Genomic DNA, 26,872 nt, shown 5'->3' on the forward strand with positions numbered 1-26,872 from the left:
AGGGTGGGAGACACCATTGGTATGCAGCCTGCAAAGCAAGGGTTACCCTGAGACTCATTACAGCAGATAAATGCTTCTCCTAAGGACTCTTCTAGCTCAATACTACAGCCCAGGAAGGCAAGAAAACGTGATATTTCTTGTACTGTACTGTTAGGGACTAGGAAAGAAAGAGGTAGTTTGGATTTTGCCCTTCAGGGCTACAAGGTTGAAAATTCACCTCTGTGTGAATACCAGCAGACAGATTTACACCCATGAAGTACCACTCAAAGTAGGCTTTAAGTGAGAATTAATTGGTATCTATACCTCTGAGCAGGGTGGATTTCCCCTGGGCCTGAATAAGTTCTGCCTGAGCCTTTCATGGAGTTATTATTTCTTTCATTAAAGGGAGAGAAAACCAGATGAAAATCTCTACTGAGAACAGCTGGGTAACTTTTGCTCTTTTCCTTATAACAAACTCAGGCCAAGATCTGGTTGCTGGCAAGCCGAGACCCAACATCTGCAGGAGGAGAGGCCTCTGGCCTCCCCAGCTCACTGGAATTTTCCAGCTGATGTGAAATACTTCCCAAGTTAATGACAGTGTCTATGGGGCAGGGATGGGGTAGCTGCGTGGTCATTGAGTGAGTACATGTCTGGGTACCACAGGGCAAGTGAGTGAAGTAAAACCCAGCCTTGTGCAGAGCTGGACTTCACAACCATGCCGAGGGGGCAGGTTTTCTTTATGGGGCTGGTCTGAGGAATAGGAGCCTTCTAATCTCATGTTGGCTTTGATAATTTGCTCCTTGGTTTAGGGGACCATGATAAGGGAAGGGTCTAGTATCACTCCCATGTCACCGCTGATCTCAAAAGATCCACCATCAGCCATAGACATATGGTCTCCTCATATCTCCAGATACCATGGTCTCCTCAGCAGGTCAATAAAGCTGTTTATCCGCATGCACACCTTGGGAAAATGGGGCCCAGAGCTGACAAGTGACTTCCCAAACTCGCCCATCCAGCAGCACCATCAACTGCCTAAGGGCCAACGTATGGCCGTGGTGTCACTGGAAGGGCTGGTCCTTCACCTCCTGTACCTTTGTGATTTGGTTCCAGATGAAGCCTGAAAGTCCTTTTACTGCTGATTGATGGCTTCAGCGTGTAATGAAACAGTGGGACATACCCAGGGTACCTGCAGAGCAGTGATCACATTTCCATTGGTATTCACTGAGGGAGAAAGTGAGGAGTGAAAGCATCAGGACAGATCTCACCTCTAATACTGCTCAAGCTGAAATCCCCAGACAGAGGCATGGGATGGTCCCGAATTAGCTCAGATCAGCCTTGGAGACCAACTGCCCTGGAGCAGTGATTCAGCATCTCTCAGCTCCAAACCCCTTAACCCACCTCAGTGTTCAACCACAAAACAAAGAGCCAGTTCTGGATCAGAGACACGCTGGGCATCCACGGGAAGGAGGCAGCTCAGGGGTTAAGGCTCTTGGCAGCATTTCACTTGTACAATGCAATAAAATATTTTATGACATTTTTACAATATTGTGCAATGGGATCTTGAGACCTCAAAAGGAAACACTATGTAAAAGTAAGATGCAGCAGAGCGGAGCAAGCCCAGCAGGTACGAGTTTATCTCTGTTCCTCCATTCTCTTGCTGCCCACACTGCAGGCAGGAGCGCTTGCTCCCCACACCATGGTCCAGCTCAGTTTCCCTGGTGCTTCCCAGCACATCTGGGCCGGTTTTATGTGCGTGCCACATACTTCCATAGTGAGCACACATTACATGTTGCTACAAACAGCCCCAATAAACGTGGGAGCCAAGTGTGCCTAAATATTACAACATATTAAACACCTCTTGGCCTGATCCATAACCTTGTAATTGGTTTAAAAATAACAAGACTCATCTTTAAATGGGATTCCACGGTTGCCATTGTCCATCAGGTTGTTTCTGAGACAGAGATCATTGAGGCTGGGAGAGCATCCTGGTGAAGTGCCATTGTCCCAGGGACAGGACACTGGACTAGCTCAGTTGGTCAGGACCAGAAGGGTCGTTTTGATGAACTTCTGTTATCACTCCAGAACTGAGAGTCCTCTTGGAATGCATCAGATAGGTAGAAAATCTCTGCAAATCTGTCTGCAAGTCCAAGGTAAATTTGATCAGGACTGCTCCTAACACTTGGAGACCAGAAATCACTACTTAAAACATCCAGGAGCTTCAACACTAACCCCCAAAGTTGCACGGTGGAAGAGGAATCTTTAGCTCCCTCGTATATGATCTTTCTTCCGCATTTCAACCCTTCTGGTAACAATGTGGGACAGGAATGTAGTTTTATAACAGAGGCAGTGATGAGGTTCTTCTCTAATCACTTTATTCCAGGAACTGATACCAAGAAAAATCCCAAATATCACAAGACTTGGCATAAAATTGTACAAATTGGCAACACTACATTCAGAGTGAGGCAAGCTAAGAAAAGCCTAATCCAATCTTATGCTTTCCAGTACCAGCATAGCAGCAGCAGATTGCCTGGGGTGGTTGGGATAGAAACGCTTGTTCCTGAATGGGACATGTTCGGGCTCTCAGCAGAGCAGAGAGGGGGTTTCAGAAGAAGCCCCAGCATTTGAACTTCTGCAGGCAGAGACATCCAACGTCACGGCTTATTTAGCTGATCAAACAGAGCAAATCCCTCTCTCTGATCCTGCTGATGGCTCTAAATTGCTTTAACCGTTGTGAAATGAACCACACAATATATTTTCCATGTAAGCAATCTTTTTCCCCCTTCCTTTTTAACAGCTCTTTGGCCTGAACTTCAGTTCAGCTCCCTTGGGAGCTACTGCTGAGAAATCGGTGTAGGTGAAGACACACCTGAACCGGTTTTGCTCTTTTGTTTCCTCCTGTTGACTGTTAATGTGCTTTTTATTACCTGGCTCAAAGCTTCCTTGCTGTTCACACTCACATGAAGGCACCTCTGTTTGGAAGTGTGTAATGACAGCAAAAGGGACCTTCCTGGGGTCAACCACCAAGCTGAGGATGAACATGAGCTGTCTTGCTCCCTACAGGTGGGAAGCCTCTGGCTCTTCCCAAGACAGGGTCCCCCTTGGCCGCCCTATAGGAAGTGCACTGGAAAAGCTGTCACCCGTCCTGTAAATCCTGGTTGTGTCAGCTCCTGCATCTCTGCAGCACCACTTCTTGGTGCCCAAGAAACTCCATGGGTAGAAATAACAAGTTGTACGTTGAATTGCACTAAAACGCCATCACATTTGCTGCTCTATTACTCAAAGAGTTTTCCTCACTCCTTCCAGCTTTGAGGGTCTCCTCTCCCCTCAGACTTCATATTTTTTTCGCAGTACTTCTGGAACTGGGTCAAATCTGGTAAAAGATTTTGATATAAAAACCTTGAGCAAAACTCACCTGTGACACTGCTCGTCAATCACAGCAAAGCTTTTGCTACTGGGAAAGCTGTTATTTGAAAGCCCCAAATTTCCTCACAGTGTGACTTTTCCAGCCAGATGGTTCCAAATCAATTCTAATTTGTCACCAAATCTCAAGCCCCAAAACCAACAGGGAAAAAAAAAGAAAGAAATCCTAGCCATACCTTAGCCATATCTAGCTACGTCTCCCTCAAAACGCTACATTACTGTGCTTTTCGTGTCAAGGTTGTAGCAAGTATCTCTATTGAGTTTGCCTTAGAGATGTTTTTGGCATTACAAGACTTGCTCCTGGAGTCTGTGTGCAAAATCCCAGAGGGATTTTCTGCTGGAAAACACCGTCCTCCCTGGCAGAGGTACTTCCTGAAGGCATACCTTAAGCTGTGACTCCTCACATGCCAAAGAAGCACTTCTCTGGGGAGCTGCTGTTGGGCTGATGTTGTTTTACTGGGGAACTTGGGCATTATCCTGCTCACGCATGTATATCCTGGCTATCTGTGGGAATGGGTGACCTAGTGAGTAGCGTATCTTAGTGTTCATCCATCCTTGGCACAATCTGCCTGTGACCTTGGTATCAGCCGTCTTGCAGCAGGAAAGGCTCTTGGAGTCATTAAGAGGTTTGGGTGGAGAGTGAAGCCCTGCAAAGCCAAACTCCAGCTGCATCAGAGTGTGGGACGCTGTTGGGTGATGACAGTGACCAATGTTCTTACCATGAAGGGAGCTCTTCATTGGCCTGCTTCTCCCCTGCCTTCAAATCTCTGTCAAATCACAAACCTCAACACCTTAAAAACCTTAAAGGAAACAAGGAAAAGCTTTGGTTTGGAGAAAACAAAGTGGTTTTACCTATGTATTTATCCAAGTCCCCCTCCAGCATCTCACAGGGTGCTCACCATCACTTCTTGGTAGCTTTTCCCACTCCAGGCTTTGGAGATGCATGAGGCTCTTGGTGCCTCGGGTTGGGCTCCCAAAGCACCTGCAGATCATCCAGAGCAATTCTTCTTCCAGGGATCCTTGCAAAGCATCTGGTGGTGGCAGCGGCTCTCCCAGGGGAGCTCAGAGCGTGCCTGGACACCTCCCTTGGGGTACCCTGGCTCCTGGGCCAGCTGCTGTCGATGGCATCAGAACTTGGATTACATCGATCCCTCTGACATTGCCCAACTGAAACCCTGCTCCCCGAGGGAGGCTCAGCTTAATTGACTGTGGTTATTAATATTGTATTATCAGCAGCCAGATGGTCCAGAGACAGGCGGGTTTCATACATTTTACTGATGTCCTTCAGTGGAAAATTATTTCCACTTATCTTTCGTCCTCATATACTTCAGGTAGGACAAAGTTTAAACAGCACCCTCCACTGTGAACAAAGTCACCACAAGGCTGAGAGAGCAGAGGTGAAAAGGTGCCTGTGCAATAGGGGTAGGTCCTTCCTGCCAAGCCTGGAAAATGCCCAGAGTGACTTTACTGGAAAGGTTCTCTTTTTATTTCACTTTTCCTGACTTTATGACTGATACCCAAAGAGATTGCAGTGTTGGGTGTGAAAACACAAAAGCCCCCAGAGGCATCACCAAAGGCTTCCCAGGTAAAGCCTCCACATGCAGACAGACAAGATCTGCACAAGTCCCTGCACCCATAAAAGCCTAAAACTTATAACAGATAAATAGAGCTCAAGTGAGAGGAAGAGCATTTTTAACAGCATCGTGCTGAGTGACCGTGGAGAGAGATGCTTCTGGTAGGTCTTTAACCGAGAGGTTTCCTGGCTCTTGGAGTAGATTCAATCCAAGGGATAGCCAGATGTGTACCACTTCATAGGTCATTTCACTTGATCCTGGTTCCAGCATCGTCCATTTGCTCCTTCTACACTTAAGATGCAATTTTTGGTTGAGATAAACAGAAAGAACACCCTGGGCTTTATATTCCCAGAGGAATTGCCCTGCATCACTCCACATGCCCCACCTGAAGTCTCCAGCATTGAGCTCTGACACCAGCTCACCCCATGGCCCATGGCATGTCCCTGCAGCACCTTGGTGCCCATATTGGTACCCCAGCACCACCCCTACCTCATGCAGCATCACAAGGTCTGCTAGGGTTTGTCCCACAGCAAAGCATCTCTCCAAGGCATGATGGTGACAGAGTGAGGTGTCACCAGCATGTCAGGTTGGGAACGCAGACCCCTGTTGTTAACTCCCTTCCTAATGAGAATTGAGGCTGACAGCTCCAGTGTGATCCCAGGGAAGGTTTGAGGGTGGGCTGGAGGCTTGGGGAATTTGGATGGGGTCTCAGGAGAAAGTGCCAGTGATATCAAGAGCTCTGGGGAATGAGTTGCACCCAGACTCCTGATGGAATATAAATACAAACACCCTCCTGTTCCTGTGCAAATCACAGCTTCAGCCTAGCCCCTGTTTTATCCCTGCAGTAGGAAGGGTATAATCTGGGGGGGTTGCTGTGCTTTCACCCAACCATGTGCCCAGGCAGGGTGTTGGGCAGGCAGGACCATGGAGCAAACCTGACTGCACAGCTCTGGCCCATGCTGCCAGTCATCTCGTGATGAAAAGGCCACCAAAGAATAGGTAGGATACCTCTGTATATCTAACAACATTGATAAACTACACGACAAGCTGTTGATCCTACTAAGTATTGCAGGGGTTTATTGTACCCTGGGGAAGTTATGGGGGCCACAGCTCCCCCAAAAGGAAACAGGCATTGCTACAGTGTTGGTCTTATCTCAGGCATGGATTTAGAGGCAAACTAGGCATGGATTTTGGATTTTAGAGGAAGGCTGTATCAATAAATAGCTATTTAGGGGTCTCAGTGAAGTGCTTGAACTGAGGTGAGCTGAATCCTCTCTCAGTGACAGTGCTCAATCAAGCACAATGACATTTTGGGGGCACTGGATGGTTCAGGGCATTTTGTGATTTGCTACAGAGACTTCTGCTCTGTGATTTGGAATTGCTACAAGGTGATTGGGATGAGCTCCGTGGAGGTGCAGCATCTCCACAGTTGCTCCTTGCTCAGCCCATGCTGTACCAGCCCCAGCGATGGGTCCAGTTTCTGTGGGCACACGTGGACCAACTACCCCTTTCCCCATGCCTGGACCACTGTCCATGGGAACACGGGACACAGACTTGTGCTGGCAGTGTACCTCTCATTCCCAACCCAAAAGCTTTGGTAGCCTGAAGTAGCTCATCCTTCAAGTATTTGCTTCTTAAAGGTTCCCTTCCTCCTGTGACCATCTGAAGAAGAGACACATCTCACACACAGCCAGAAGCCAGGCTAGTCAAAAGCACTTTTCTGCAAAGGGAACCAGCTCTGGGCTGTGCTGAAGCCCTGGTGTCCTCAGTGCTGCCTGCTGAGCATCAGACACATCATTCCAGGTGGTGGTGCCATGCTCGGGGCCATGCTCCAACATGGCAGCAGGGACCTGCTCCATGATGGAGCAGCTAAGCCCTGGTTTAGTTCTTCCCACTGATCCATCAGCAAGGACTCATCGATGCCCATGCTGCCAGGACTGGTGTGTGCTCCCCAGCCCAGCCTTTCGCTGGGAACATCACCAGCAGAACAGCAAGCAGATGTCATCCAAGATCATTCATACATATTTCATAGCACCCCATGAGCTGCCCGGTGAGAGACAGAGACCTCAGTGCTGGCTCAGAGTGTATTACTGAGCACCGACAAATGCTTCTAATTGGGTTGGTGGCAAGGACAATAGTATTGACAGCAACAAAGAGAATAACCCACTGCAGTTTATTCGCTTTGCTGTGGGTACCCATGCTAATAAAATGTAAATTGAGGGTGATGGATGGGACTTTGCGAAGAGCTTCTTCGCCGTCTTATTAGATTAACATAGAAACCTAAGCAAAGAGGGAGACGTTAGGGAATGAGCTGAAGTCGGCAGCGATGAGCACTGCTCTGAGGTGCCGGCAGCAGTGCAGAGGGATGAACTTGCCATTAAGGCATTTGGTGCTTTCAGCCAGCTGCACCCAAACAGGAGTCATGGAGTGGGGAGGGCAGAGGGATGTTTTCCAGGAATCCAACCCATCTGCTGTTGGATTGAAGAACAGTCACCGTGCTTATCATGGACACTGAGAACCGGGTGCTATCCTAAAGGGGTTCTGCTGCAATAAGAGCAAAAATCCCATTTTTCTCCACCGTCACCCACTGACAGAGATCCCAGAAAATGGGAGAAATGAAATGAATTGGGAGATGGTGCAGGACTCAGGAAGACTTCTGGCTTCTGTTCCCAGTCCTGCTGTGTATTCACCCCACAGATTTCCCAGGGGCTGCAGTGCTGTCCCTGTATCACCAGGGATGATGTGACCCTTGATTTGTTGCTGTTTGCAGAGCATTTTGAGGCCTTTGCTTGAAAGGAGCTTTTATTAAAGTTCCTGCATGCTAAGAACTGCCTAGGACTAATAAACACGGTTTAAGAGAAGTAATTTGGGGACATGACAGCAGCTTGGTTCTGTGTGCTTTTGGGCGTGTAATCACGTGTGTGTGCGCGTACGAGTGCATGTAGTTCACAAATTCTCCTTCCATTTAGGGACAGAAGACTCCCATATGAGCGCAAGTGTTGGTATGGCAATATTTTATATGCAAGGATTAATCCTCTTTTCAAGCAGCCCGTTTATTAAAACCCGTTGAGTTTCAATTTTTGAAGCTGGTTCCTTGTGCTGTCATTATCCTCCTGCTGCAGCAGATTAGCGGATTGCTAGGAGGATGCAATTTGAGCTCAATTAATTCTGCTTCAAGTCCCAATTCAGTGTTGCTAAATAGCTCTCAAAACCTCTCATCAGGCTACACAGCACTCGGCTGCCTGGGGACTGCATGGTGTGGTCCTGCCTGGCTCTGCCCATCGCTGTCCCTGGCAGGCACAGGTCACATTTGCACCATTACTCCTGCTTTGCTAAAGGGCTTCTACATGATTTTGTACTCGGTTACTCTAAACTATCTCGTGTCCAGGGAGCAAACACTGAGCTGGTCTTGCAAGATACCAACCCCAGCATCCAGTTTTTCTTCCCTTCTGTACCACTGCTGTTAAATCAGTTAAAGCAGTGGAGCAATCATACTCATGTCTGCTTGAATACAGCAACGAGAGGGAATGGCAGAGCAAAGCAGATGAAATATAAAGCAGTGGCATAAAAATAGTCTGTTCACAAGCCAGGGTTGGGCTTTTTTAGGGTTTTTCCTTGGGTAAGACTTGCCTTGACTGTCATAAGAAGGATTAAACCAGAGCCTTGACTTAACCTGCCGAGCCCAGAGCCTGCAGATCCTTACTCATGTGGTTTGGTTTACATGGGTGGAAATGGGGCTCCCGGCACACTGTGTAACTCCCCACCGGAGCAGAGCCATCGGCTGCTCCTTCCTCCAGGCAGGAGTTGTCTTTTCTTCATCAGCCTCTGCAAAACCTGCAGTATGGGGCCCGGAGCCAGGACTATCCAAATCATTGTTAATCTTGACCTAGTTTACAAACAGGTACCAAGTCCATTTCCATCATTCCTGTCCTTCCTTTCTCTTCCTTCCTTGCTCTCCCTCTTGTGCTCACAAGTATATACTGCACATTCTCTTCCAGCCAGCATCACTCACAATGAACCTCCCTTATTTTGTTAGCAGAAATACAGACCTTACCACACTATCCAGCAACCTCACAGTCTGCTGCGTCCACTCTCACTGGATGCTCAAGAGAGGGGGGTTTAGGTACCAGGAGGCCATCTAAGGCACCGCCATCAGCATGAATATGGAGTAGATGACTCTTGCAGCTGCTTCTACTACTTTCATTTTAAGACAGGGAGGACTTCCAAAATGCAGACCTTCTGAAGGAGGAAGGACTAGGGCAGGTGGGAGCATGGAGCTGTTTTCTTTGCAAGGGAGATGCAACGCACAGTGTTTCCAGCACCTGTGCAGAGGGAGATAAAGATGTGTGAGAGACTCATCACCCACAGCCCCCTCTCTCCAAATGCCCAAGCTTCACCATTGCAAAACCCACTCTGAATGGCCAGGTAGGACCACAGAGCCCAAACAGCAAAAGCACTTGCCCTAAGCTCTAAGACACTAGTGGAAACGCCCATGCTGCCGTCTTCTTGTTCATGCTCTTCTACATATCTCAGGGGCTCATTTCTGTGTTGCCATGCACCTCCCCATACCCTTTTCAGCATCACCCCAGGGCAGCTACACTGAGAAAGTTAAGTCCTATAACATCACTGCAAGAGGCAAAATGGACCAGACACTGACTCTCCTATTCCCTGAGCTTTATGCTGTCATTTATGCCCAAGTAAGTGTGCACATAATCCTTTGGAGCTGGCGATGTTTTGCACATGAGCCGAGGACTGTCCAAGGCGCTGGCAGTGCAGATGAGCCTTTCTGAACACCTCTCTCTAATGAAAGGCAGAAAACACAGCTCGCTGGGAAATGTCAGCTTCAAAGGGATTCCCTGTGTGCATTCCAGACTCTTGGCCCATCAGGCAGCAGCCTGAAATAATACTTGGTCCCTAAAGGTCAGCATCCATCACCGCGGTGGCCCAGCTGGGAGTGAAGGGCACAGCTGAAGGATGTGCAGGGAAGGTCCTGCCACTGGACACAGGTGCCACACACCAGCAATTCCCTCCCAGAACACATCTCCTGCCTCGGCGTGCTCTGTTTTCATGCCCCTTTGCATTCAAGCTGGGACAGAAAGCCCTGCCTGTGCTGCGAATCCCCATCTGACAGGGGTACCCAGCCTGCGGAGCAGAGCGGGCTCCAAGTGCTGGTGGCACTGAGACCTTCCTCCTGTGATGGATGGGGAAACCTTGGGAGAGATGCCACCACCTCCATGGTTGGTGTTTGAGTGCTCTGGACAGGCTTACCTGAACCCTATGGGGGGGACCATGGCAGCATGGGAACAGCCAGTACCTTCTGCATTCAGTGAGCCCTGGCTGTGACCTGCATCCCTGCACTGTCCCCTCTCACTTACACAGCCAGCAACTTATGCTCTCTTCCAAAATTCTCTCCATCCCTGCTATAAAGCTTGTGGTGTCAATGCTAATGGAGCTCTTGCATGTCACACAACTTGCACTTGAACACGTGGGTGTACTGCTTGGCTTTCCTGATACTGTCCTTCATACATGGTGATATTAAAGTGTAGGACATCCTCAGGGATTTGCTCTTTGCCCTACAGAGACGACATCCAAGCAGGGAAACCTGCACCCTCTCCATGTCCTGCAGCTCAAGCCTTGGCTCTGGTGGGGCTGCACTGGGACAGGCAGCTCTGCATGGTGGCAGAGAAGCCAGGGCTGAAGCAGGGCTGAGGCTGACCCAGGGGCTTGTGGCACCTTATAGCTCGCGGGGCTTTGCTACTGCTCTAATGCAGCTGCACCACAATGCAGCCCACCCTCAGCGATGTTCATCAGCCCCTTCTGCTTGCAAGGACCTTGCCACAGCTGTGGGTGGTTTGCAGCTATTGACTGCAGGAAGCTGGATCGATACACAATCTGTATTGCCTTTGTGGCTGGGAAACCTCCAAAGCACAGTTAAATGATTGGACAGGCCCAAAGAAGGATGTTGCAGCTGGGGATCATGACCCCAACAGATGTCTGCTCCCAAGGGGCCACCCTGCCCTTCCCTAATATCCCCATGGGGTGATTCCCAGCTCATGGGAACGACTGTGAACTGCACACACGGGGTTCGGATGCCAACACATGGATATCAGCTTACCATCCTGAGGCGGGACAGCCGCCTGCGCAGTCCCAGTGGGCTGTACCCAACAACTGCCACCTGGAATAATCTTCACTTGAGCATGAATCCAACCTGGAAGCCTTTCAGATGCACGAGGATCCCAGCCGAGCTGAAAGCACCAAGACATCCAACATCGCCAGTGCAAAGTCTGAGCTGCCCTTGCTGGGGCTGTGCAGAGCTGCTTGGAAGCCAGAACCACAGCCTTTAACCCAAAGGGCTCTGCGGACCCCAATGCCTTAAAAACTTCTCTTTACACATTGATTTTCCTGGGAGAACCCCAGGGCTTGGGGAGTTAATAAGAGCTGAACGTGGAGGGAGATGGATGGTGTGGAGGGGCTTCAGTGCTAGAATTTCCAAGGCGTTTTTGCCAGCTTACGTCAACAGCTTAAGTCTTTCATCCGCTGCTGTGTCAGTCAAGCAGCAGCTCATAATGCCCAGCCCGTCTGGAAAGAGAACAGACAGCTCCCAAAAATCACAGCCCCGAGTCTGCACACCAGCTCTAGCGCTGGAGGGAGCTGAGCAGGCCTGGAGAAGAGGCAGGGGATGCAGGGGAAGAGCTGGCAGGGAGGAAGATAACTTTGGGCAAACAGAGAAAAGAGCAGATTAGTGGAGATTTTGGTATCGTTCTAAATGGGAGCTCCCTGTGAAGCACTTTTCAAGGACCTTTCCCAGTGGTGCCGTATCACTAGAGATGATCTACCATTAAAATTGCCATTACTGGTGCATGAAACCCCCCTTCAGCCTGGCTGAGGCAACACCTTCCCTTGGTGATGGTGATGGAAAACTAGGATGCTGACACCAGACCCTTTAAACAGGAGGCTCACAAGGGTTGACCCAAGGGTGAGGATCATCTCCGCAGCACCATCCAGAAAGAAAAATCCCGATGTATCTCTAGAGCAATTAGATCCCAAAGAGGGTGATTTGTTAAGGCCATGGGTCCATCCCTTTTGTGCGGAGCCCAGACATCTGGCAGAAGCACGAGGGGCCGGTGGTGGCCGTCTCCATCCCCATTGCTGCGCTCATTGAAACACTGACCGTGATTCTCATGCAAATGGCTGGACGGTGAGAACAGATGTGAAACATTTGGTTCTGTTCTTGTTGGCTTGTAAAGAAATAATGCAACTGGAAGGGGGGAAAAGAGGGGCCAAGCAGGGTGCAGGGGGGAAAAAGTTTATAACAATGGTTCTCCCTTGGTGGCCCGAAGCGATGGAGTTTATGTCAGGCTGTGCCAAATCCATATCTCTGAGTGAATGGGACTAGACCTGTCAAGCTTTGAGGTAGGGGCAATACAGAGATATTATAAATAGAGGGAAGTGTAGGAGCTGTGTCATGTCCAGTGTGGAGCCATCAATCATCTCCTTCCCGTCCTGAGTTTATAGAGTGGTTTCTGACGGTACTTACTTTACGCCGGCTGCGTGGACCGGCTGGAAAAGCTGACTGCATGCTCCAAGTATGTGGCATTAGCTCCCGGGGAGCTCTGGTGATGAGGTGCCCTGGCAGGTCCTGTTGATGTTAGCAGACAGAATGAACAAAATCCACCAAATCCACCGGCACAAAGAAACAGGGAAGTTGAAAACACAGCCTGGAAGGAGCATGGGATGTCCCTCACCTCCCTTCGCATGCACTTGTTCAGCACATGGGATGGGGAAACAGGGCTGGTAGGAGAAGAAATCTGACAGTGATACAGATGTATGGTGATGCTCTGTCCTCTCTGCTGGTTTGGCTCTGTAACCAGAGTTAGTGCTGTCTGTCAGCATGGGACACCCATCTACACATAGATGTGTCTTCAATAACACATATGAAGCCCTTCTGTGAACATCCACGCAGAGAAACCTGTGAAGAAACATATCCTGAGTGACAATTATGCATGACATGCAGATGCATAGAGTTTGTACATTGCACATATGCAGATGCCCCCCACAACCACACGCATGCTCACACCTCCAGCCACTATCCTGTGCATGCATTCAAGGCAAATGCTTGTAGACAGACAAGAGCACCCCTTTGCATGCACACACACTGGGTCCTGAGCTTGATTTTTCCTTCTTCATCTCTCTGGATACCTTAATCCAGGAAAAAAGAAGGGGAATCCCAAGGCTGAGCTTTTCCCACCTTCAGCAGTGACAGAGCCCTCCCAGCATCTTGCTGCAGATGACAGGTCCCAGGAGAGAAGGCAGGGCTCATGGGTGAACATGGAGGTCAAAAAGGGAGTAGAGAAAGTGGGAAGGAGGATCCTGAGGTCTGGGGGGCTGAGAAATGACCTCTCTGGTTAGTGCATGCCAGATATGGAAGCCAAGAAGAGCCTTTGCTGACTACCAGCATGTGCAGACTAACCTGACCTTGTCTCAGCCTTCTTCCCTATGTAGAAGAGGTGACCGTGTTTCCTTGGGTACATCCAGCTGGGGCTGGTTGGGAGGACCTGCCTCCATCCAACCCCTCCACTTCTCTTAGCCGAACCTCACATGCAGCTGCACTAGGGAAAGGTCTGTGCTTATGTTTTCTGAAGCACTAGAGACCATGTTTTGAAACAGCCGAGCTGACGACTGCCTGCGCAGCTCAGTAATTACACACTCGGCGCCGTGCTCTACATGCAAATTAGGCCTAAAATGACACTGGGATGCTGTGCTCCCAACTTGTCAAAAGCTCAGTCCTGGGATTGCTTCCAAACCTCTCCAGTGCCTGGGATGCACTTGCTGGCTGGGGGAAAGCTATCAGGTCATGAGTCGCATCCCGCTCCGGTTGTATCCAGACCTTATCCCAGTGGGGCAATGGGCTTATCCATGAGCGGGTGTGAATCCCAGTAAACACCGCAGCAGGTGGGTGCAGATAGGCTGCCAAACACATAACAAGGCAGATTTCCCCCATCCCAGGATTTTCCTGGTGGGTTTAGCACAGCCGCTGCCGCTGCTCAGCCATCATCCAGCCCCATCCCGAAGCCCCAGCGAGTTATCCAGGCGTGACTTCATCCACTGCTGAAGCACAACTGCCTCGGAGCTGGCAGTGGGTCTTAGCATCGCCTAGCAGGAGCGCGGGCTGTCTGAGGATGGGATGCTAAGAATACAGTATTCAGCCCAAACTCCTGGGGTGATGCAAGCAGGCCAGATTTCCCATACAAGGCAGGAATGCGCATCTCCCGATCCCTGTTCCAGCAGGAACTAATGATGTGTTACTGCTTTGCTTCCTTTTAAAGTGCTCCCTTCAGCCCAGCAAAGCCAGTATGTGGAGCTGTCAGCAGCTCGGCTCAGCCAGGATGGAGAGGGAGCAGCAGTGCAGGGTATCCCGGGAAGGGGGGCAGAGCCTGTACCCTTCCTCTTCGCAGCCCCCCAGGATCTGCTGGCTTGCAGGGGTGCACCATTGCCCTTCTCTGCCTGTTGGTTACACCACAGGGCTCAGTGTTTTGCACCATGGGGCTCTGGGCTCAGTTCCTGTCACTGGACCAGCTGTTTCCAGCTGTGGTTTCAGCCCTCCTGGGTGGAGGTGGGATGTTCCAAAGGGATCTTATGGAAAGAGCAAGCCATGAGGCTCAGATTGGTGCCTACACTTTCAACACCCACTTGTGCTGTTGCTGTACAAAGGAGAAGTTATCCCTTGCTGTGAAGGGAGGAGCTCATGAACTTTACACCCAGCCCTTTGTCAATGGGTCTGGCTCTTCTGTCCAGCACTGTTGACCTGTCCCAGCCCCTTGGGAGCCCAATTCAGCCCACGATGCTCTCCAAGCACTGCTTGATATCCAGTGAAGTCAGTTAAAAGACTGGCCTTAACTTCAGAGCTGCTTGGTTGAGCCTTTGCAGAGAGCAGAGGCTTTGTACACTATCATCTCATGAGGAGCAAAGTGAATCAGGATGTGAGCACGGGCAGCTCCCATCTCCACTTAGGGTGCACCTTGTCCCCCAGTCTGGTCCTTGGGGTTGTTTGATATGACCATCCTGGACTGAGAAAACCTCACCCAGAATAGATACACTATAGATGTATAGATGTAGATAGATAGACAGATAGATAGAAGCGAAACCTTTCTCCACAAAACACACCTATTTCCCCAAAAGCACATTTTTAACAGAAAGAAGTTCTACACAGTTCAAACCAGCCCTTCCCCGGGTATTTAATACAGAACCATAAATGCAGATTTAGGGTTTAATTTTCCCTGTATTGTTTTCATTGTCTGGCTTGGCACTTCTTTAAAAGTGAAGAATAATATTAACAAGCAGAAAAGGCCCAGAAGGTATTTACTGTTGTTCCACCCTGTAGCCAGTCACAACTGTATCAAACCCAGCACAATGAAGCACACAGCACACAAATAAAACGAGACACAAACAGAGGTAATAAAAGAGACAAGTATCTGTTTCAAAAGCACTGGGAGAGCAGCAGGAGTGTAACTACTTCATGTTCCAGCTAATATAGCTGTCTGGAGTGATCCTCAGAAAGCTATAGCAGGGAGCAGTTTATGGCTTTCCCTTGGAGAGCTCTTGTAAATATTTGCCTGCAGTGGCTGAGGACCATTGGGAATGCTGGGGAGGTGTTCATCATCCCCGTTTGCCAGCCCAGCTAATGAACCTGCTGTTTGGGATGTCCGCACAGCACACCCAGCACTGTGGGCATGGATGTAGACAGGGCATCACATTATTCTCAGGATGTGCCTGATGGTGGGTTACTCCGAGAGTGATTTTTCCATGGGTAACAATGCATAAGCACTCTCTGGGAGGAACAGCTCGCTTCAGGTGTGCCTCTTTCCTGTGTATGGATTTGGGTTGAGCGTGGTGCATCCCCCTCTCTACTGCTTGTCCTCTCCAGATGGAAATCCATTGCTTTCCACAGCCTCTTGCCACCTGGGAAGGGGGGGATGCCATTCCAGCCAATGCAGAATGACCTGATTCCTTTCTCCATCTGATAAAAGCCAAGATGAGAGCTGGCCTCGTCATTCAGCTCCCTCAGTGTGCCACCCCACAAGGTAGCTCTCAGACCACTCCATGCATTTGCTCTTCAGACTCACAGCCCTTTGCAGCCAAGTGACTCTCACTCTGCCACCCTGGTACCAGCCTGCCTGATGTAAAGGGGTTCTTTGCCTGCTCTTGGGGTGCACCTGGGGGGCTGCAGCCATTATCACGGTGCCAGCAGCTTCCTTCCTGCAGACAGGATGGGTGGCTGCTTGCCCCTGGGGTACATTGCTCATGACTGCAACATACCCCATGCGCCTTGTGTGGTTTAGATGACTGAGGAGTCCATGAGATGTGGTGCCAGTGCAGACACCAAGCTGACCATCCCAGTGAAGCACCAATGCTGCTGCATTTGCCCTGCATGGCTCCACTGCCTCCCAGCCTGTCCCACCAGCACAGCACCCTGAAGCAGTGGTAGGTCACCAGAACCACAACTGGGAGCTGTGTCTGCCCTGAACGGTGTCCCACTGGCCCTGGAGGGTCCTTAGCCCATTCCAGTCTTAGGGATACACTGATGCAGCTGCTTTTATGGGAGGCTGAGCATTAACAAGCTGCAGAGCCCTCCAGATAAATCATCAGCCCATATATCTCGGGGCAGGACAAACAGGGATCATTGAAAATCAGCCCTTTTGCCCCCAGATGATATTGTGCATGACAAAGCACTGTGCTCCAGGCTGTGCTCTCCCCTCCTTTATGGCAGAGGCATCACCCTGCATGTGCTGGCCACGCTGGGAAGGGCAGCTCCAGAAATCAGGCCCCTGCCTGCATCAGCCACGGCTGGAGGCTCCGTCGGGGCTTTGGATCCCATTCAGTCTCCTCCTCTTACCGCTTCTTATTAATTCATGCTCCCGATCCGAGGCTTCCCAGATGTCCTCACATCTTGTGCCAGCTCTCTAATCAAGTTGGCCCATTCTCCATCCCTGCTGGGCAGGAGGTATCAGGTACAAGGTGGTCAGAGTGCCATAGCCTGACATCAGGCACAGGGATACATTGCCTCCTGCCTCAGCCAAAGCAGGACTAAGATTTCATCCTCTTCCTGCTCACAGGTCTGTTTGCATCTGGGGAGCAGGCATTGTGTATTCTGCTGCAGGCCAAGTCATTTTGTCAGGTTGAGTGAGTGCAGGCCGAATATACTGCCTCAAAACTTCTTCTATAGGCTCTACATGACATTTCCTGTGGATATTCTCATTCTCCAAATATCTTTCTATATATTAAAACCAAAAGAAAAATCCAGTCCCTACATTTCTAATGTCTATGGCTCAGTGTTTTCAGGAGGGCTTTTAACAGAACTCCCAGCACTGGAGATGCTGCTCAGCTCTCCAGCACACCTCCAGCACTCACCTCTACCTGCTTAGCCGCCAGGGTGATGCTCCATGGGGATGCAGCTCCCATTCCCAGTGCTCATATGGCTCCACCACTGCCCTGTCCACCCTCAGCGCATGCTGCATCTGATGAGGGCTCTGCAGATCCCGTCAGGGAAAGATCACAATCTCTTTATTAATAATATGGGAGTATCTGGCTGGGACCTCGCTGTGCCAGGCTCTGTGCATCCATGTGCTCTGCCCCATAAGTGGAGCCAGAACCCACCTGGGAGCCAGAGAGCACCAGGACAAGGCCACCATCCACCCCAGGGCTGCCCAGGTGACAGCAGGGGCTCATCCCTGGCTCCGCACTGGAGCACTCCCCTTCATCCTGCCCCACACCACACCTCACTGGCTGCCCATCCCAATGGCTCTTCAGGACAATGCATGTCCCTACAGTCTGAAGGCATAAAGTCCTTGAACTTCCTGTGTGATTTCAAGGGGGGGAAAGCCCAGGAGATTACCGAGATCAATAGAGGATTTGGGTAAAACAGGACCCGCCATTGACTCCTCCCTCTACTCCGGGCTCTCAGATCCTGGTTGCTGCTGGCCTGTCCCCATTAGCTATTGTTCCTATTCATTTTAGATGAAGGGGCTTTTGTTGTAGGAACCCAAGCCGGGTCACATCGCCCCTCGGTTATCAATCTGTTTCTCTCTCCCCTGTCCCATACTCCATCTCCCCGGTACAATGGGATGTTTTCTTCGGCAGCAGCTTCCTGACAGGCAGCGGTTCCCTTTGCCTTACAATCACTTGTTAAGCTGTGCTAGCCTCGGGCTCCCCGGTCCCTTTTCCACCATACTCCCAGTTTAACCCCTGATCCCATCTGTGCTACGGGTCACTGGGAAAAGGGAAAAACTGCAGCGGTCCCAGTGGGACTGGCGCAGGCTGAGCACGCAGGAGGCATCCGAACTGGAAGCCTTCCCTTTTCCTAATTGTACAGGAGCACCTGGAAATATCAGATGGTGGAAGCAAAGTCTTCAGCTCTTGTTTGCGAAAGGGACAGCATCTGGGTTGCTGATTTTAAGCTTTTGCAGGCTCGCTTGCCAAAGGGCTCTCCTGCTGTGCAGATCTGTCTCCTTGGTGTCCCATGCAGGGATCCCAAAAGAAGGGAATCCCACAGTAGCCCATTTGAAATACAAAACCTTGCTTGGCTTCAAACTTAAACAGAGGAGATTTAAGTTAGGTATAAGGAAGAAGTTCTTCACTATGAGGGTGCTGGCACAGTGTGCCCAGAGAAGCTGTGGCTGCCCCATGCCTGGCAGTGTTCAAGGCCAGGTGGGACACAGGGGCTTGGAGCAAGCTGCTCTAGTGGAAGGTGTCCCTGCCTGTAGCAGGGATGACCTTCAGGTCCTTTCCACCCCAAACCATTCTATGATTCTATTCTATGATTCTAATAGGCCGCTGGTGGTGGTGGAGGTGAATTTTGGCACTACTGTGCTGGGAGAAGAGCCCCACTTGCTATTGGAAGTAGCCCCAGGAATGACTTGTGCAGCAGAACATTCCTCGGGGGGAGGCAGGAGGGGAGCAAGCACCGAAACAATAAATAGATAAAAGGAGAAAAGAACAGCCAAGGAAGGTAAGGAACAAGAGCAAACAGGACCACGGAGGAGAACCTGCCAGGACCATCCCCATGAGCCCATGCCAGCAGTGGGGCTGGTGCCAGGGAGCTGAGAGTCACGGGCACAATGCACAGCCCTGCAAGCTGGGATGGATGCACTCACCATTGCCCGTCAGCCCACAGGGAGGGTCATTGCAGGCCCACAGTGGAGCATCTCTGGGTCCTCAGGATCCCACCACCCCACTGCTGCCAGGGGATGCTGATGTCTGTGATGGGGTATAGGAAATGCTTTGGGATAGGTAGATCGATCAACACAGTGGGGAAAGAAGGAGGCTGCACTCAAAACATTAAGTCAGAGGTGTAAGAGGCTGAGTGAAATGGAAAGCATCTTTTGCTCCAAGCCTTTAAGTCATTATAAACCCCCTCCACGTTATCCCTAAAACAGGTAAGAGGTGTAAATCCCCAGAACTGGATGTCATGACATCAGCCACCCAATTTTTCTGGCTTTATAGTACAGTGCTCACCAAACACTCTTTGTACGGAAACTCACCTAAAACCAAGGACAAAACCAGTCTGCTCATGGAATCTCATGTTTGGAGCTGTACTGGCAGAGCCCACAGCAACACAGGGCACGTAGGGTTGAAACTATTCACTATTTTATTGCCCTTTCTCCCAGGTAAGACACCTTCCTTCCGGAGAGCTGCTCCTGGCTGCTGGAGCCACCGGTGCCTGCAGCCCCAGCAGGCAGAAACAATGAGTCAGGTTCTGAAACAAATCACAGCATTGCCTTAAATATCATGGGGTTGTTTTAAATACAGCTATATTTAGCTTTACTGCTTTCTAGACACCAAAACTTTTTAAATAGACTCTGGTCATATTTTCCCTAGGCAACTAGTGACTTTTTAAAGGAAAACTGAGATTCTCACCAGGATTTCCAGGAAAAGAAGGCAGCGAACGTGAGTGCTGCGATGCAATCGCAGCAGTTCCACACACATCATTCCCCTGCAGCCTTTCACACTGATTTCACTTCTCTTTTCTTGTTTTCTCTGCTTGAAATGACCATTTATTCAAACAGAAAATGCAGCATTGTTCTAAGTGTCTAGGAAAAAAAGTATCATAATAAGCAGCATAAAGAAGTCAAAGCACTTTGCATTGATCGTGCTCCTTCTACAGGGCCCACTCCAAAGCCCATTGATGTCAGCAAAGTCTTTTCATTGCCTTCAATGAGCTGCGGATCAGAGCACAGATTTATAAAGGCATTTAGGCTCCTAATGATGTAAGTAGTTGCCTAGAGGTGTTAGGGGCCTAACCTGCTTATAGCCTTTTGTAAACCACACCAGGCATCTACTTACATGTTGAAGCATTGAAATACCTGCAATGCTACAGTATCTTGAAGTCACCAAACACACCGAGCTGGAATTACACTCATCAATGTGAGATAAAGTGATCTGGCAGCGTTGCAGCTGGGGTGGGTATGGATTTGGAAATCCATCCATTCCAGATAAGTTGCTATGCTTAGAGAAGAAAAATGTCATAAAGTTGGGAGAAGATCTAATAGAATAATTCACTGCACATAACATTTGTTATTAATTTTGGCCTGTTTACTATTTGGAAACACATTTTTATTAGCCAGCCAGCTCTGCAGATGGCTGATTATTATTCACTGCAATCCCCCCCCCCCTTTGCATTGAATAATTTGTGGCTACATCAGCTTTATTCCCAAGTAGTGGAAGTTTAATTCCTCAGCTTGGTCCACACCAAACAGCAGGGAGAAAAAAGAGACCGAAGTCAAGTGTTTCATGTGCAAGTTTGCTTAAAGATTCTATGTTCTATGACAAACATTTCAAATTAAAAGGACATTCCCACAGGCAATGAAATAATGAAGCCCTGAGAACGGGGCAGCAGAGGCATGAAGCTGATAGCGATTTCCACGTTTTATGTACTCTCAAAGGAGGAGAGCAAATTGTGAGAGCAATATCCTGTTGTGTTTGTAGATATTTCCTACCAACTGTGGGCTGGATTCTGCAGCCAGCCATGGGGTAATGTGTTCAAGTCAGTGGGGGAAAGTCCTGTTTCGGGGCTTTCTGTGCTGTATTAAGTACTGTGCTTGGTGCAACTGTTGGCTGTAACACTGCAAGTGTATTTAACATCCGTGTCAGCGGTTGTGCTGGTTTTTAGGGGGACTGCTCTGTGTGAAGGTGTGGATTTACCATCAGGTAAATCAGGAACTGGTGTTCAGGTACCAGAGGGATGAGGGATGGTGGTGGTTCACAACTGTGTGGATGGACAGAAATGTGGGCAGAGGGTGCTCAGATGGACACTGCGGTCTCATCACCCTGCACGGGCTTCACAGCAAAGTCCGGTGAGCCTGGAAAGTCTGGCATCATCTAGAGAGAAGCTGTAGAGAGCTGAGATCTCCCCTCCGCCCCAGGGGACAGCCCCGCACCACTCTAACCCCCTGGAACAGCCTCCGGGGCACCCTCCGGACATCCCCGCATCCTTCTACCCCCCAGGACAGCCTCAGGGTACCCCTGTGCTCTGCACACCGGCTCCGGGACATCCCCTCGGACAGCTCCACATCCCTCTATCCCCCGGAACAGCCTCCGGAGCACCGCCGCACACCCCAGGACAGCTCCGCACCCCTCTATGCCCCCAAAGCAACCCCGGGGCATCTCTCGATCCCCTCGGACAGCCTCTGGGTACCCCTTAATCTCGGCGGCACACCTCCATCCCTCCATCCCCCGCGGGCCCTTCAATTCCCCGGTACAGCCCCCGGATCCCCCTTAACCCCCCGGTACAGCCTCCAGGACATCCCCGCACCCCGCTCCGACCGCAGCGCCCGGGCAGCGGCTCCCAGAGGGGCCGCCCCCCCCCTCCCCTCCCCTCCGCCCCCGGCTCTGCCCCCGCCCCGGTCCCGCCCCGCTCCCGGCGATGTCTCCGCCGAAGTTTGCCGCGGCGGCCGGCACGTGGGAGCCCCGCACCGAGGGCAGCAGCTCCCCCCGGTCCCTTCTCCCCCCCCCCACACACACGGGGGATGCCCCCCTGAAGCAGCGCCGCCGCGTGTCCCCCGCGCTGGGGATGCGGCAGCGCGCAGCCCCCCGCCACCGCGGAGCGCTGCGCGGAGGGGCCGCGCCGGGGGGCGGCCGCGGAGCATGGCCAGGGCGCCCGGCCGCCGCCTCGGGGTAGCATGGCCGTGAGCGCGGCGGCTGCCCCCGCCGCCGAGCCGCTGCCCCGCAGCATCTTCAAGAAGTTCCTGGTGATGCTCTGCTCCCTCCTCATGTCCCTCTACGTCTTCTACTGCTTGGCCGACCGCTGCCAGACCCTGCCCGGACCCATCATCGCCGCCGGTGCCGCCTCGGAGGAAGAGGAAGGCGGCGGCGGAGGGTACCTGGGGGGCTCGGCCGAGCTGCCCCCCTGGCAGGCGGCGGCGGCGCGGCGGAAGCGGCTTCTGCAGCGGCTCAAGCAGCGGCGGCGGCGGCAGGAGGCGGCGCCGGGCGAGGAGGTGCCGGCCGGGGGCGGCGGGAGCCGGGCGGGCGGCTCGGGCGGCGGCGGGGGCAGCAGCGCGGTGGGCACGGCCGGCTCCTTGACGCTGCTGCTGGGCGAGGGCTCCAAGCGGCTGCCGCAGGCCATCATCATCGGCGTGAAGAAGGGGGGGACGCGGGCGCTGCTGGAGTTCCTGCGGGTGCACCCCGACGTCCGCGCCGTCGGCGCCGAGCCCCACTTCTTCGACCGCAACTACGAGCGGGGACTCGCCTGGTACAGGTACGGGACGGGACGGGCTGGGCCGGGCGGCGGCGGCTCCGCGGCGGGGCCGGGCTGGGGCTATGGCCGAGCCGGCAGTGCCCCCCGCTGGCCGCGGGGACCCTCCGCTACCGGTCCGCGGCTCCCTGACCCACAGCCCCGCTACCCCAAATCCTCCTCTCCCCCGTCCCATCGCTGCGCCCCGAAGCCTCGTCCCTGCTCCCCAACACCCCCCCCCCCCGACGGTCCTACCTCACTCCCCAGCCTCGCTTATCCCAGTCCCCGTCTCTGCTTCCCAGATCCTCGTTCCCCAGGCGCTCTTCCCCCAGCCCCTCTCTCCACCGCTTCTCCCGTCCCTGATCCCATATTCTCCAGCCCCCCTTTCCACCCCACGCACCCTCCTCCCTGCTCCCCGCCACCCCATCCTCTAATCCCAGCCCCGTTCCCCCAGAGCCCTCCTGCTTTGGGGGTGCCCCCTTGCAGCCCTAGGTGCTCCCTGCATGGGGGGGGGGAACCGGGCAAGGGGAAGAGCAGTGGGTGCCCCATCACCCTGGGGACTGCATGGAGATGCTGAGGCAGAGCTAAATCCCCCCCCCAGCGTCTTGCTGCTCCATAGCTTTTCTCAGGGATGGGGCTTTGCAAAGCCTGTGGCTCATCCTGACTCCCCTTGCAAAGCATCTTCTCATTGCCTCCTGCAGCCCCCAGCCCGGTTGCAGCACCTTTCCCATATTCAGTGTGGACAAAACCCCTATTCCCCATGCAAATGTTCCAGCAGCCCCAGTAATGAGTAACCAAAAGCAGTTCCAGGAGGCCAAGCTTGCCTAAGCAATGAGCAAAGAGGTAGATAGGGTGGCTCTTTCAATGAATTAGTGTTTCATTAAACCAAATGAAAGGTATCCCCTTTAATGCAAGATGGTAAACGTTAAAGCCAAGGGGCAGGATTCTCATTCGTATTGTTTAGACGTTTTCCTTGTGTGTGTTAAAGTTAATAGAGGAGCAGATTCCGATGGAAAGGATTGGTTAGGGTGGGGGCAGAGATGCCTTTTTCTGTGTTTGTGGCTTTCTTGAATGAACACGCAAAAAAAGGAGAGGATTTGGGTACTCCCGGAGCTTGTTTTACTCTTGCGTTAAGCCCAGCTATTAGGGCTGATTTTGGCTCAGTATTAGAATGCGGAGTAGGATAGTACTGATGGTCCGAGTGTTTATGTAAAAGGCTTAACACGTGGAAGCAAATGAGCTTCCTTGTGTACCCGGCAGTGTCAGGAACACGCCGGGATTTTGCAGGCAGCAGTGTGGGCTCTTTGAGAGGGAAAGCTTTCCTTTCGTGTGGGCTGAAGCTGTCTACAGAGCGGTATTTTTAGTGCGCGCCTCTCCCGTTTACCACGCGCTGACCCTGTATAGGGGAGGAAACGTCTCAAACCGGAGCTGAGAAACCTCAGGGACTTTAATCAAGCCTCGGCTTTGAAAAATAAATGCGCGGCTTTGGGGTGGCATCGGCTGAAATGGGTGGTGGGGAGGAGGAAAAGCTCATTTATCAAAGATGCTCTGCAAGCCTTGAGGAGCAGATGGCAGTGGGATAGACCCGCTTCTGGGAGCTGCCTGAGCGGAGAGCGCAGACATAGACAGAGGAGGAGCCACAGGCGTTTAGGGCATAGTAATGGGGTAGGGGATTCAAGTTTTCCAGGGGTTTGGTCTGGATCTTGCTGTTCTTACTCATTCAAGGTGCCGCGCTGCGTGCTGTTTGGGTAATCATTATGCCTTAGCGTGCGGTGCATGAGCTCTCCCATTAATTGCCGCAGTTTGTTTGCTCTGGTATTTGATGTACTGAATTTCATCACTTTATTTGAGTTTTATTAGCCCTGTGGAGCCTGAGGTACAGTGAATTCTTTGTATGGGCTTATTCCTTTGAGACCTAATCTTGCTGGCTTTGCTTGTATGAGTAATCTTTACTAACACAGAGAGTCCCAGCGCGATGGCAGCGCTGTGGTGTCAGCCCACTGGTAACCAGTTACCAGCCTGTTAGAAATACTCATTTCTGTGTCTCTCCATGGGTTTACTGCAATCTTTGAGGGTTTAGTGGCGGGGAAATGGCCAGATGTTTGCCAGGGGTCCTGACTTCTTATCTTTGACATCATCAGAGGCTTAGGTTTCACGTGCAGTTCTGTTTCCCAGCAGTCAGACTAAACAGCATCATTACAAGGTATAAACACTTGGGTTTGCTTTCAGCGCCCGCAGGAAGCCAGCTCAGGCAGTGAGCACCCTGTCCCAGGGAACAAAAAGCTCCTGGCTGTTTGCAGTGATGTGGGATGCAGATGGAGAAGAGCCAGCCAGCCTTCACAGGCAACGGTCAATGCTGTTGTCACCATGGGCTGTCACAGGGATGCTGCATCAGGACTATAGCAGGGTGGGCATGAGGGGGACCCCGGTTCCTCCTGGAAACAAAGAGCAGCTCCAGTAACAACTACTTGTCCTATGGTGTGAGGGTGGAATGGGGCTGAGCTGTGGCCACAGCAGCAGGATGATGCTCCCGGAGCGGCTGGTTTGATGTGGTACCTATAGGGCAGTGGCTCAAAGGCACTCACGTGGAGGTCCTGTCACCTACTGGTGTGCCACAAGGCACAAAACCACTCTGTTGAATCAAGTAGCGTAATTGCTCGGCTCTTACAGCCTGAGCTATGCCTGGGTGAGGAGGCAGTTGTCCTGCAGAGCCTGAGTTTATGAAACCCCAAGCTGAGTGATTGAATATGGTAAGCGCGACACCTCCGGGCATGGGTTTGGGTATCAAGGGAAGTTGTGTGCCAAAAGCTGCTTTCCCACTTTCAGGCTCGCAAGTCCTCTCTTCATACAGGGACAAAAAGAGGGAGGCAGCAGCCCACAATGCTCGCATTGACTTCCCAGCACAGAGACCTCTGCTCCAGCCCTGAACAAGGCTATTGAGCTAACAGGGTTCAATAGCAGGTGAGCATGGGTTTTAATAGAGTTCAACTGCCATCCCCCACCCCAATATGGCTATATACAGCCTGAGGAAAACTCCCAAGAACAGGGGCTAAGCCAATCAAGTAGAAGAAATGTCTGGATTAAAACCAGAATCTGTATTTGCAAGCGATATTGCGAGCCTGGCTGGTTCCCTCTGATCCTTTGTTAGTCTCGCACTGATTGAGCTGCCTGTTGGAATGTCATTATCCTGTCAGTCACCCCAGGAACATTTATTTCATATGGTTTAATCTCCCTGGCTCTGTAGCACCGATGCCAATTTCACTAGAGCGAAGCCAAGCTAATGTCATTAGATTACACCCCATCCAGGGGAAGATGAAAGATGATTCAAAGTTACTCCGTCAGGTTGGGAGTTTAAGTCTCGCTCCTCCCTGATGCTTCCAGAGCTGGGGAGTTCTGTCTCCTAATTACTGTCCTCCTGGGAGTTCGCTCCAAGGCTTTTTCTTTCTAATCCAGGCAGTCACTGATGTTTCTGAATCAAAGGGAACAGAGAACATCTCGGTTGCTGAAGAGATAGGATGGGAGAGAAGGGGGTTTGTTTAGGGATGTGCTTACAGCAGCTGTTAGCAGCTGTATCCCATCCTCTGTGCCTCAAATCAGGGTGAAATCAGAGCCTTGGGGATGGAGGAGTCGGGCTGCTCCAGTCCTGGGGTTTTGTGGTCACTAATTCAGGAGCACAGTCTGTGAGTGCTTTGTGAGCATAGAAGTGAGGCTGGGAGCATAGGTGTAGGGATGATGCCAGGAGAGACTTCAGTGGAGCGAGCACCATTCCTGAAAGGTGGAGCAGGACTGGATGGCCATCAGGAGGAAAGACCTTGTTGCAAACCCCTCTGTGTGAAGGAGATGCTGTAGCAGTAGTTACCTTGAGCTGATCTTCTCCCCGGCCTTTCTTCAGCCATCCTTGCAGCCACTGCAAGAAACAGCAGGGCTTTGGCTACGTGTGCCCAAACCAGAACATGGATTGTGCCTTTGGACATGGAGTTGAGCTGGTCTGGGTTTTCTGCTCCCTGCTGTGTGCACGTCTGCTTGTAGGAAGGTCTGGTTTAGCAGCGCCTGCCTGCTCCTCATCTCCTAAACACATCTGAATTACAAACAGCATCAAGCACAGCCTGCAACAGTTTCTTGGGAAATTGCAGCCTTGGACAGCCACATGCTGAAGAGGATCAAGGTCCTTGTT

The 26,872-nt window shown here is 51.5% G+C and overlaps 1 protein-coding gene and 1 long non-coding RNA gene across 2 annotated transcripts in view; one reads left to right on the top strand and one right to left on the bottom strand.

Moving 5' to 3' along the window:
• Positions 1 to 19,599: 19,599 nt before the first annotated feature.
• On the bottom strand, positions 19,600 to 21,207 carry LOC130595042 (uncharacterized). The gene is made up of 2 exons (XR_008971209.1): positions 19,887 to 21,207; positions 19,600 to 19,725 (listed from the first exon to the last, which is right to left on the bottom strand). It is a non-coding gene; the product is annotated as an uncharacterized LOC130595042 (long non-coding RNA).
• A 925-nt stretch (positions 21,208 to 22,132) lies between these two features.
• Positions 22,133 to 26,872, top strand: part of HS3ST3A1 (heparan sulfate-glucosamine 3-sulfotransferase 3A1) — a 31,788-nt gene continuing 27,048 nt past the window's right edge. Inside the window, exon 1 of the mRNA XM_057401394.1 lies at positions 22,133 to 22,722. Within this exon, the coding sequence (XP_057257377.1) occupies positions 22,148 to 22,722 (575 nt within the window). The 5' untranslated portion in view covers positions 22,133 to 22,147. The remainder of the gene's footprint in view (positions 22,723 to 26,872) is intronic.

Source organism: Pezoporus wallicus, unplaced genomic scaffold, assembly GCF_028554395.1.
Source record: "Pezoporus wallicus isolate ANWC-B61680 ecotype Strahan unplaced genomic scaffold, APGP_CSIRO_Pwel_v1 contig_8702, whole genome shotgun sequence".
NCBI lineage: Eukaryota > Metazoa > Chordata > Aves > Psittaciformes > Psittacidae > Pezoporus > Pezoporus wallicus.